The 12,854-nt window shown below is 38.7% G+C and overlaps 1 protein-coding gene across 1 annotated transcript; it reads right to left on the bottom strand.

Moving 5' to 3' along the window:
* Window positions 1-8,547: 8,547 nt before the first annotated feature.
* On the bottom strand, window positions 8,548-10,018 carry LOC133785007 (basic blue protein-like). The gene is made up of 2 exons (XM_062224266.1): window positions 9,850-10,018; window positions 8,548-8,747 (listed from the first exon to the last, which is right to left on the bottom strand). The coding sequence occupies exons 1-2, from the start codon at window positions 10,016-10,018 to the stop codon at window positions 8,548-8,550; spliced, it is 369 nt and encodes a 122-aa protein (XP_062080250.1).
* Window positions 10,019-12,854: the final 2,836 nt, after the last annotated feature.

Raw genomic sequence — 12,854 nt, 5'->3', positions numbered from 1 at the left:
ATCAGAATTCCAACGTGGACGCTTTGGCAAAGTTGGCAAGTGCAAAGGATGCTGATACTCTGAACATAGTGCCAGTCGAGCGGCTATCGGTACCAAGCATTCAAACAGCAGAAACCACTTTGGTCATCCAGATGGCAGATACATGGATGGCACCATATGTAGAGTATCTGTCAAGCGGCGTGCTACCAGCGGACAGAAACAAAGCCAGGACCCTTCAGCGACAAGCTGCTAGGTATATCCTAGTCGATGGGATCCTGTACTGAAGGGGATACTCTCCATGCCACTCCTCAGGTGTATTACCAAGGAGAAAGCCAAAGAGTTGATGAAAGAGGTGCACGAAGGTTTTTGCGGGACCACGCTGGGGGGAAAAGTTTGTCGAAAAAGATCCTAAGGCAAGGCTATTTCTGGCCAACCATGAATGAAGACTCAATGGAGTTCGTGCGAAGATGTGACAAGTGTCAGAGATTTTCTAAAATCCCACGAGCAGCTCCCAACGAGTTAAAGAAAATGCAGAGTCCATGGCCCTTCACAGTTTGGGGAATAGATCTAATCGGATCATTGCCTACAGGAAACAGTGGTGTAAAGTATGCAGTGGTTGTCGTCGACTACTTCACCAAATGGGCCGAGGCTGAGCCACTCGTAACCATAACGACCAAGAAAGTGCTTGACTTTGTAGTCAAGAACATCATTTGTCGCTATGGATTACCAAGGAAGATAGTCTTAGATAACGACACCCAGTTTGACAGTGATCTGTTCATGAACTTTTGCAAATGGCATGATATTATAAAAAGCTTTTCTCCAGTCGCTCATCCCCAAGCGAATGGGCAAGTCGAAGCAGTTAACAAAATGCTGAAGGATACCCTGAAGAAAATACTTGAGGAAGCTAAGGGAGCATGGCCAGAGCAGTTGCCTGAAGTTCTTTGGTCGTACAGAACTTCCCATTGAATAACAACATGTCATACCCCGTTTTCCTTGGCGTACGGGTATGAAGCTATGTTGCCTGTTGAGTTAGATCCACCCTCGCACCGCAGATTAACATACCACCAAGACTCTAATAGCCAACTATTGATGGAATCCCTGGACTCAATTGATGAGAGGGGTGAACAAGCCCAACTCCGAGTAGCTGCGTACCAGCAGAAGGTCGCCCGATATTTCAACTCTAAAGTGCGAGAAAGAAAATTAAGTGTTGGAGACCTTGTGCTCCGAAGAGTTTTTCTAAACACCCGCGACCAAGCTGCTGGAGTACTCGGGCCTAATTGGGAAGGGCTGTACCAGATTGATGAGGTCCTTCACCCAGGCAGTTATAAACTTGCACACTTAAACGGAGATCTCATTCCTCACTATTGGAATGGAGAACACCTGCGCAAGTATTACCAATGAATAAAGAATTGGCTTGTATAAATTTTACTTTTTACAAGTTTTGAAAAAATGTAAGATCTTATTGATCACTCGTACATACATGTTTAGTCCATTTATTACGAGAAATAAAAGGGACTGTGCTCAGCCAGTCATTTCTTGCCAACTATTGTATTTATTACAAGTATTTGCTCATTACCTGTGTTGTTTTGCTGTATTATAATTATAATCATATTGCTCCGAGTAGTAATGTTTGAGCAGGTTCTGGTCAAGGCAAGTGACCAAGGACCTAAAGCTCCTCGATCACTTGGGGGGCATACAAGTTACAAGTAAGCAAAGCATATTGTTAAAATGTATGTAAACACATGAGCAAAATAAGTGAAAGGATGCTACGACACTTAGAGTATTTTTCAAAATTTTATAATTTTGTTAAATCAAACCAAAGTGCTATGCTAGGTTCGGTCATGCGAACATATGTTATAATAGTATGAAAATATATTATAATGTAAAAACGAATCCTTTTACACCGCGAGAAGTCACTGCTCAGATGTAATTGTTCAAGTAAAAGTAAAAGTTTCCCATGTAGCAACAAAAAATATATTGTCTTTACATCACGACCCGTAGGTCGTGTAGTTAAAAAGATGAAATATAAGCAAAAAAGACTAAAGAGCTCAAGGATTTTGAGGGGATGGAGGATCTTGGGGAGGGCCTTGATCAACGACGTCTGTTGCCTCGTTGTCTGCCCCGTCTATTCCAGTTGCTAGCGAGATTTCGGGGGAGGCAGGAACCCTTGACCTTTCTTCTTCTGCCAACTGAGCATCGCAGCGAGCAAGCTCGGCGTCTCTCGCATTCTCCGGAAGGTAGTCGAAGTTGGCACCCAGGTTATGCTTCCAGAAATCATAGAAGCATCGAAGGGTGGCATTCTTATACCTTTCCAGGTTACTGGCATTGGCTTTCTCGAGCTCCTCGATCCAGCCCTCCAGGGTAGTATTCTCCTGTCTACTCACTTCCAAGTCCTTCTCGAGCTATTGGGCTGCTTGAAAATTGAAGTGGTTAGACTCCTTAAATTGGTCCCTCTGCTCACGAGCTTTGGCCAGAGACCTCTAATTCTCCTCCAACTCCTCGACCAGTTTAGCCTTTTCCTCTAGCACCACTGCCAGCTGTTCGGCATATTTGGCCTCGGTAGCTTTAAGTGCATCCTCGTGCCGTTGTTCCAAAGTTCTGGCCTGCTCGGTGACAACACCTGAGCAGATACGGTCGACAGTGAGGGTCAGCATGGCCTGCAGTCAGAGTGGAAGTTAGACTAACTATAAAATAAAGAAGACTTGTTTCCGCAAAAAAATATGACTTACATTGGTGAACTCGTTCAGGGCACGGTTCAGGATCAGGTCAACATCCATCGCCTTTGTTGCAGCCATTGCCTCTCGGCAGCGGTCATGCTTCACAATCTTAGCGACCCTCTCCTTGACCAATTGAAAGGCGCGACTAGTTAAGTTGCCCCCAGTTGTAGCAGGATCGCCTTGCTGAGTTTGGTCAGTCGGAGCCGCGGGAGGTGGAGTTGGTCCGGCTTGAGCAGGAGGAATCTGCTACTCATGAGGAGAGGATGGAGTTGTGGTGGCAGAGGGCCCATCCTCCGGAGGGCCAGCATTGCGAGCCTTCTTCACCTGAGGCGCTTTGCCGCTTTCCCCGTGGTGCCTCTTGCTTGTCTTCTTTTTGCTCGGGGGAGCTGCGGCAGCCTCGGGATTGCTATAAATGTCAAACACATTGACGGATTCCATGTCTGAAAAAGAAGAAAAATGTTGAACAGTGAGATAGCATGAATGACCAAGTATATTGCATCAGAAAAAGAAGTAAAGGAAGATTGCAAAGTCAAATAACCGAGCTATTATTACTGGTCGCTATACTATAGACTCTACTAGTCTTATACTCACTCTTTGACATGAAGAAGTCTGGACCTAAATGTGGAGCATATTTAAAATTGCCGTCCCCGTTGAATAGGTGACAGGGAATTGGCAAGTTATCTAAAAGTGAAATAACTGTACCATTATCATTCGAAGACTCATCCGAGTGTTCGGCAGGCTCAGTGGCCTTCTTTTTCTTTTCCCCAAGGGGGCCGAGGGCCTCTCTGTTGGAGGAGTGCCAACAGGTTCCTTGATCGTGACCCCAGTCGGTCTCCTTCGTGGAGGTGACACTGGAGGTTGCTTCTCGGGTTCCTCCTTGACAATGGCACTCCTTGCTGATGGCACCCTTGTGTCTGGATGAGGGGCCAAGAGGCAAACCAACCTAAGGTTAGCCTCTGTAAGCAGATGCTTGACGTTATTTTCTGCGTCAGGCATGCTGGCTAGGAGCGCCGATCTCAACTCCATATCCGGAGTTGGGTCTGGTCGCAGCCATGGGCCTGGAAGACATTAACAGTGTAAGAAAATGTGGAGGAGAACACTAAATGAAGAATTAATAGCCAGTGATACAAAGGTTTTACCTCCTTGTGCAAAGGCCAAATGGTCTGCGATCATGTCAGTCATGAGGAAGTATTCTTGGTAGTACCTCCCCACGTTTGATATATGGGTGCTGTTAGTCAGGAAGGTGCGGCCGGTTTCCTGATGATAGAAATGAAAAAACCCTGTGCCTTCTTGGTTTGGGTTGGACTTGAGGTCAAACAAGTAGTTCACCTCATGAGGAGTTGGCACAGGCCATTTCTTGTGGCTATAAAGATATAGAGCGCTGCGAGCATTCTATAATCATTTGGGGTTATTTGAAAAGGGGCAACTCCAAAATAGTTGGCCACCCCTTGAAAAAATGAATGAAGAGGCAAGGTAGCCCCTGCCTCAATGTGAAACCTCGACCAGGCGCTAAAGGTGCCTCCAGGTAGGTTCGCCCTTTAGTCTTGGTTGGGTCGGACTAAGGTCACCCCCGTGAGATCGTACTTCCTTATATAATTAGTGATCATTCTGATCGTCACTCTGCTCTCAGGAACTAAATGCCACTCAACATCTGGTTGAATGGCATGTCGGGGTCGAGCATGTCTTTGGATGTTTGGGTCAGGAGCATTTTCAGCTCGACCACTGGTCGAGGGAGCATCAGCCCTAGGAGCAGGCTGATGAGAAGGATCGGGGGTTCTCTTTTTCTGGGCTTTGGTTTTGGTATGAGCCATATTTTGAGTCAAGACAGGAGGAGTGTTTGAATAGGCACAAGAAAATGGAATTTCAGGTATCAATGATGATGGTTGTTCTTCGTCCTCGAGCAATTGAGCCAACAGGTCGTTGTTGATAGGTCTTTCTCCTCCCCACGGATCTTGCATGTAAGCTGCGAACAGAGAAAGGAGGAGATAAGGCACACAACTTGAGAGCTTATGTTGAAAGTTGGAATAATGTTGCTCGCGTCTACGACCAGCATCATTCTAACTGAAACACTAAGTTTTATGCGAACAGTTTGAAAAATGGATCAAAATGTGAAAGTAAAAAGTTTTTCTGGAGAAATCTTTTTCAACTCCGAAGGGGCGGGAAAAACCCAGTTTTTCAGCTAGCCTAAAAATTGAATTTTTACTTCGATTTAACGCCCTAAACTTATGATCCTGACTATCAAACTGGTTCCTAACTCCTACAGAGTGAAACTACACTACCCTATCAAGCATCAAACGGTATACATAAAATCCTCATGAATTTCTACCCAAGAACCCAAAAAGTTTCAGAACTCAAAACAGTCGCATAGCAGTATGCATGGCATGTCAAAGGGCTCGAAAGTTGAAGAAATTTACCTAGATGAAGATTGCAGGTGCTGAAATGAAGCATCGTTGAACGTGCGAACTGAGGATCCTTAGAACAGCGACGAAAGGTCTTCGAATTTTTTGAGCTCTGAGATGGAGTTCTTGAAGGTTCTTGGCAAGAAAATGGCGAGTAAAAGGTTAAAAGGTAAATGTGAGGATTATTTATAAAGGCTGAGATATGTTGAAAATGGTAATCATGAGTTACCTTTTTCAGGGCATGGGGGAGTGTAATAGCCGTCGAAGGGATTACTTGGAAACCAAAAAGGCGTGATTGGACGTTATTAGGTCACAGTTTTCGAGAACGCACGAGGGGCTCTGACAGATTTTGTGGGGCATACGAAAGGTTAGTTTCCTAAGTTTACTTATTTCTGGTCGCAATAAATAAACTTGGGGGGCAAATGTTTATCCAAAAAACAGTTGTTGATGACGTGGCAAGAATTTTTGACACGTGGCCGACACGTGGCAGAGATGCTGCTCGCCTATCGACCAGAGATATTTCCATATGCGAAGTTCAAGTTTTATATATGACCAGCCCGGTCGTATACTCTGTTTATTTATAAATAAATATGTACAGTTGTAATAATATCCGAGAATATCTCTTTATTATAACCTGAAGATTCGTCTATTAAGGGAAGATATGACTAATTGACTCATGTAACCCTCCTTGAGCCTATAAATATACGAGAAATAGCTTAAGGAGGGACCTTTTGATATTTTTATGAATTGCATTACTATTATCCATCGTTTGCATTGTTTTCTCCTTCTAAGGTCCGTGAAACTCAGGAACCCTAGTTCTTTGATCACACCTTTGAAGCTCAATATTAATAATAGTATCAAGTGGACGTAGGTCATTACCAATTACTGGGGCCGAACCACTATAATCCTTTGTGTTCTTTACTTTCCATTAGATTACTTTTTCAAGCTTTGTACTATTTCCTGTCGTTTATCTGACTCCGTGTCGTTCACCAAATCGAGGGTCAACACCTTCAATCTAAAAAGGGTCTCCACCAAGGTGACCAATGTCTCCACTATTGTTTGTTATTGGAATGGAATATCTCTCCCGTATTATGAACAAAGTTTCTAAAGACCTTGCTTTTAAATTCTATTAGAGGTGTATTAGTTTGAGGCTCACACACTTATGTTTTGCGGATGACTTACTTCTCTTCTGCAAAGGAGATTATATTGCTACCACTTTGCTTTTACGTGGTTTCAAGTTATTCTCAAATACTTCAGGGCTTCAAGCTAATGTGGGGAAGTCAGCGGTTTATGGGGCAGGTTTGGACACTCTAACTCTTGATCGCATTGCAAACATTTCTGGTTGTTTTAGAGAAGTACTCTTCCTTTCAAATATCTTGGCTTGAAAATCTGCTCCAAAAGGATCTCTCCAGTTGATTGTGATTGTTTAGTTGATAAAATGACTAGCAAGATTCAAACTTGGAGCAGCAGGAATCTTTCTTATGCTGGGCGCATTGTTCTAATCAGCTCAGTATTACTCACCATTAATTCTTATTGGTCTCAAATTGTGATTTTGCCTAAAAGTGTTGTTCAAAAAATAATTGAGATTTTCTGTGCTTATCTTTGGAAAGGAAATGACATGTTCAATGGCCCCGGGAATGTTTCTTGGACTGATGCTTGTAAACCAAAGAAAGATGGTGGTTTGAGATTCAAAGATGTTTCTCTTTGGAATCTCTGTGCTATGGGGAAACATGTTTGGACTCTTTCCACTAAGAAAGACAAGATGTGGGTGAAATGGGTTAACTCTGTCTACATCAAGCAAAGCAATTGGTGGGACTATGAGGTCCCCGTTGGAGCTAGTTGGTATTGGAAGCGCATAGTGCATATCAAAAACAAACTCAAGCAGAGTGTTTTCAGAGGTGGAGTTCCAACATTTTAATTTTTTAGTTGCTGAACTCTACTCTAAGTTACAACAGAGGCCTGCTGAAATGTGGCATTATGATGTGATTTGGGATAGATTTTGTATCCCAAAGCATAGAATTATAACTTGGTTAGCCTTGAGACAAAGACTTCCAACGAGAGACAAATTACTTCGTTTTGGAGTGGCTGCTTCTAGTGCTTGCATTGTTTGTGGAGATAATGAAGAAACCCACTCTCACCTTTTCTTTTCTTGCTGCTACAGTAGGACTTGGATTGTTTGGTGAAAAGATTAAAGAAGAAAAAGGTTTCTCAAGGGAGAAGAAAAGTTTACATGAGTGTTACTTTTGCCATGGTTTACTATATATGGAAAAGTAGGAATAGTCTTCTTTGGGATAAAAAACTCCCTACTGTTCAGCTTACTGTCAAAAACATAATATACTCAGTTTGTAATAGAATTCAATACATGAACACTCAAAGATTAAATAGATTAGATAAGGAGTTGGTGGATATTTTATATAAAGCTTGTAATTAATTGGTTGGCATTGGTTGAGTTGTAATTTGTTTTGTGATGATTAATACAATTCCTTACGGATTTTCCAAAAAATAAAAAAATAATTAGAAGAACATTTAAAAAAAAATCAACTTAAAACAAAAAGAAATAAAAATAAATTAGCTAAATATATTTTAAATTAATATCATGATAATTTTTATATAAGTATATTTTTTGACTAATTTTATATGTAGATATATTTTCATAACATAACTTGAATTTATATTTCTTTTGAAAATAACATAATATCTTTTTTGTATTTTTTTAATAACATAATAGGTTGAACATATTAACTAAGTATATAATTTCAATTTTAAAAATTAAAACTAGTATGTAGTAAAATAAATAACGTAAAACTGCTAAAATACATTTTTAAGAAATTTGCATCGAAAATCAATAAGTATGTAGTATGCAGTATGCAAGGTTGTACTTAAGTCACTAAATAATATTTTTGTCAGCAAAAGTCAGTAAGTAATTTGCAGGTAACACTTAAGTCACTAAATAGTCTTTTAGTAGCAAAAGTCACATTTTACACAAATTTTATCTCAATTTTAATTAACTAATAAAATTCTAAAAATATATAATTCTAACATTGAAAAATTATATGAAATTGGTTTAAAAATAAAAAAATAATTTAAAACTTTTAACATGAAAAAAATATTTACTTTTAGTCAAGCTAAGTTTAGAAAATGTCATTCAAAATCTTTTTTTGAATCTACTTGTGATATAGATATTTGTATGATGATTTGAACCTGGCTGCCTTCGCATTCAAATTAGTATGTAAATGCGCGCTTTTAATAAAATCCTTCAATATATTGGATTGGTTTGAATTACAAGTTAACTTATTCCACACAAATATTAAATCAATATATAGAGTAACAATAATTTATTATCATGACATCGAGATATATAATTTTTTTATTGTAGAAAGATATATATATATATATATATATATAGGTGGGATTTAATTAATTAGTGATAGATTATTTGCACTCCATGTGAATTAAATTGCAGTTACACTAAGTCTGACTCCAAATGTGCAGTGGTTAGGATAAGTGCAAATGAAGTAGTTCTTTCCCTTTACAAGCTTGATCTGATCATTTCCACTTGAATAAACTCTCGCACCTTCTGCAGCCGTGCAATTCCGGTAACCAGCCTTGGTTACACGCACCACATTGTGGTGACCTGCGCTGTATTTGAACACTACATTCACAAAACAAACAAAAATTAATAATTCATATCTACTTCCAGCAAAAAGAAATTATAATTACAAAAAAAAATATTCATCTTAATTATTGAGTTGGGTTTGGATGTAGTCCATTAATTTGGAGTAAAATATTGACGGCTTTACATAAATTAGGTGATTTTACGGCTATATTATTATGGGTTAATGCTTTATAAAATTAATACATATATATAAAAAAACTTACATTATCAATTTATTTAGTACAAAGTTGTATATGGATGTTAATAAGTAGAAAATTACATATAATATGTACGTATGTACAAATTAAAATTTTCTAACAAATGAACAAAATTGTTATTTTTTGTTTGAAGTAGACAAATTCCTCAATAGGTAGTTCAAACTATTTATATAAAATATACAATTTGAGTCGTTTTTACTTTGCTTAATGCATGTTTTAACTTTCCGGTAAAAAAAAAAATGCATGTTTTAACTCTTTATTAATTGTCAATTATTCTAAAATGCTTATTATATTTAAAACAAATATACACCCATTTTTGGCAATTAGTTTGCAATAAAAATTAAATTTAAGCAACCTTTCATCTTAAGTTATTTCTGCAAGTATATGGGGTAATTTAATTAAATGCAGATAGTTTTTTCGTAATGAAAAATAATTTGACCATGAAGTCTATCCCCCTCCCTTTATTTTGTAAAACAAAAGTTATTATGAAATAACAAAAGAAAAAAAAAGAATGTAGTAAGCAAACATATGATACTGAGTAAAATAGTCCCTTATAATTAAACTAATATATTATATAGTCCCTAAATCTAGTAAATTTTTATATAAATAACAAATGTTTTAGCCTTTGGCAAGTTGTTATACATATAAGTAGCTAGATAAAAACCTTTTATACTAATAAAAAAACATAATCTAGCTCTACTTTCAAATTCAAAAAAGGAAGAGATATAGTTGTTTCATGGGATCCCTTGTTTAATTTAAAGGTATATTTTTTTACTTTTCCGGCCGTAAGAGATCTTAAAATTTAAGAAAGTCACAATCTTTAAAAGAGAAGTTAACATGGAAGAAAAATATCAATACATTGGTGGAAAGCATATACTTACCAAGGGTGTCATTAGCCTTGAAATGCTTTCCTGGATTAGACGGCCAGTTACAACTAGCGCCGAAAGTCCAACCGCCGGTGCGATTGCCAACAACGTATTTGGTGGCACTTGTCAACACTACTGAGTGGCCAATTAGCAACATCATCAGCCCAAAAGCTGCTGTGGCCATTGCATTGACTCTTCCCTGGCTCATATTTCTTCCAAGGGATCAATGAGTGGTAGACTAAAACTAAAGAGAGATAATTATAATAGAGATAAGTGTGTATTAATTAGTTGCATGGAAATAATACATGATATGTCGATCACAACCTTTTTATAACCAAAATAAAGTGATTGTAAGCTGTATATTCTAAGTTTCAGGGCTGTCGAATCTTTTTATGTTTATTTTTATTAGTTGTAGCTCAGCATTTGAAGATTAAGTGCTCCTTTATTAATTAGAAGAAAGATTTTAGACGTGCAAAATAAGTATCTTGTACGTGATCCTAACTTATACATTGATGTATACTATCTTAGATAGGATTTATACACTCCTTGGGATACCTTGGTGTAGAAGTTTGATATTAACTTACTATGTTGCTGTTTGGATCAAAATCTTCCACCCAAATCTTTTCTCGGATTTAGTTTAACTATAAAAACAATGCATTTCACTTTGTTGATGAAGATCACCTAAATCGTACACATTCCATTGGCATGGCCAACGACATGAATGTGTTCTTCGTTAGAATGAGCGGAGAGAGCAAATGGGGTGTGTCTGCAAAAGACAATTTGATGCTCAAGTCAACACAATGCGCTCTCTCTTCATTCACAATCTATTCATACTTTTTTTGAACTAAAGTTCAAGGTCCCGAAATTCGGTCCCTCTTCTAGTATTTATAGAGAAATGACAAAGAATAAAGTTAGAGAAACTTATCGTGATTGATCCACGTGTTTGGTTTCACTAACTTTCTTCCCGCCTTTTTCTCTTCTTCGCATTATGAGCTCAAATGCTCATCGATCCTTTCGCTCATCTTCGACCTTAATCTCTTCGCGCGATCAATCTACATTAAGCTCAGAGCTCATCAATCTATTCAATCGCTTTGAGCTCAGAGCTCATCAATCTGTACAATCACACTGAGTTCAGAGCTTGTAACGTCCTCCTAATCCAGGACTGTTACACCGTGTAATTAAAATAGTGCTTAACGCGCTAAGCGAGTCATTTATACTTAAAATGTGTAATTGAAACTAACACCAGGTTTAGGTACTAAAAATTTTGGTCAAACAATAACCATTTCATCAAAAAGGGTTTAAGTCTTTAAACAGATTCCAATAAAGTTTAAACGGTTATAGATCCAATGAATACAAAAGGCTGATTTAAGCGACAAAATCATGTTCCAAACCTAGTTCCAACAAATACCCTTGGTCGTGGTGGTCGAGTAGGTCGCATATGTACACCCACCCCTGAAGCTCTCCAAATCATGGCTTGTCCCAATTTTCTTTTCCTTTACATGCACCATATAGCACTCGTGAGCCAAGGCTCGGCAATAAAACATAATCATGCTCATAAGCAATTAATCAACAGATTACAGAATCCTAATTATCATGCATAGCAGTAATAACCATACACGTGCATGTAATTAATCTACGTACGTGACTATAGAGTCACACTGTGGCCCATTGCCCTATTTCCATCTAACTAGCCTTAGGGCTAGCCTAGTGCATCTTGCACTTTATTTTCTAGGCGACCATATAGTCATTCAAGAGTATATCACACTCTTGGGTTAGCTTAACCACATCGGCATGCGTTCAGCATGATATTGCCACCCTCAACTGATAAGCCGAGCTTTTCAATCATATGTAACATATAAACCCTTGACTTATAAGTCCAACTTTTCAATCAGATATAATAGATAAACTCTCGTCTTATAAGCCGAGCTTTTTGATCAGATATAACAGATAACAATCATTACTTAACATATCTATCCACACTGCAATCAACATGTTTAATAACACATTCTAAGAACGGTTATAACCATGTTTGATAACTCGGGATCGAGCCCTAACAGTCCAGGTGCAGTTTTCTTACCTCAATTCCTTAACGAGACACGTATAGCAACCCTGAGCGCGATCCTTTCCTCCCGAGCCTAACAGTAGACCCTACTCACAACCAAAACAAGTTATAACTATCAAGAAACGAATCTATAAAGGCTTCCGGGCCAAGCCCTAGCTTCCGGGAACTTGAATTCTACTAAACCGGGTAGTAGAATCATTCCAAAGCCCTTAATTTTGGGTTCCCACAAGTCGAAATACAATAGGACCATTTTCCCCTATTTAAGCTGCGTCACACCCCTAAAAGACTCGCAGAACTCAACTAGGTAGAGAGTTCCCAGCTCAAAAGTGGTGGCCACACACTGCGGCGCAACGCAGTGCTAAGGCGGTTCGAGGCACCACCTGTGTCACTGATGAGTTCATGCGGGCTGCGATGCCCCAAGAACAGTGCCGCGGCGCGACCCCACGAACCCATATTTTCTTGCGATTTTAGAAATCGCAATCTTCCCAAAAGCGTCCCAAAACACAATTTTACTCAAAATTGACCAGTGCAATGGTCTCAACAGCTCAGAAACATAAAAACCAACTTAAAAATTCAACCAAAACACCATAGAAACTCAAAGTTCAAGAAAAATTTATAAACCAAAACTTAAAACTCAGAAACTTGAATTTACCTCTGGTATGAATGATTTCCCAAATGATTACTAAGTTTAACAACTTCCAAACCCAACTACAACTTCAATTCCTAGCAAGACTTGCCTCAATACCCAAAGAATCAAGAGTTTTCATCAAAATTCAAAGCAACTTAGAGAGAAAGATAGTGAGAGAGAACGTGAGATAGGGGAGAGAGAGTATTTCTAAATTCTGAGTTGATAAACCCAGCTGAGTTAACTTAAGCCGATGGTCCAAATGATCAAGATACCCCCACTCACCTAAATCCCTCTCAAATCTCCTCATGGGAAAAAGCATCATTTCGACTC

Source organism: Humulus lupulus, chromosome 6 (assembly GCF_963169125.1).
Source record: "Humulus lupulus chromosome 6, drHumLupu1.1, whole genome shotgun sequence".
Classification (NCBI taxonomy): domain Eukaryota; kingdom Viridiplantae; phylum Streptophyta; class Magnoliopsida; order Rosales; family Cannabaceae; genus Humulus; species Humulus lupulus.
The sequence above is the reverse complement of the archived record's forward strand: the minus strand, read 5'-3'. Positions and strand labels throughout refer to the sequence as shown.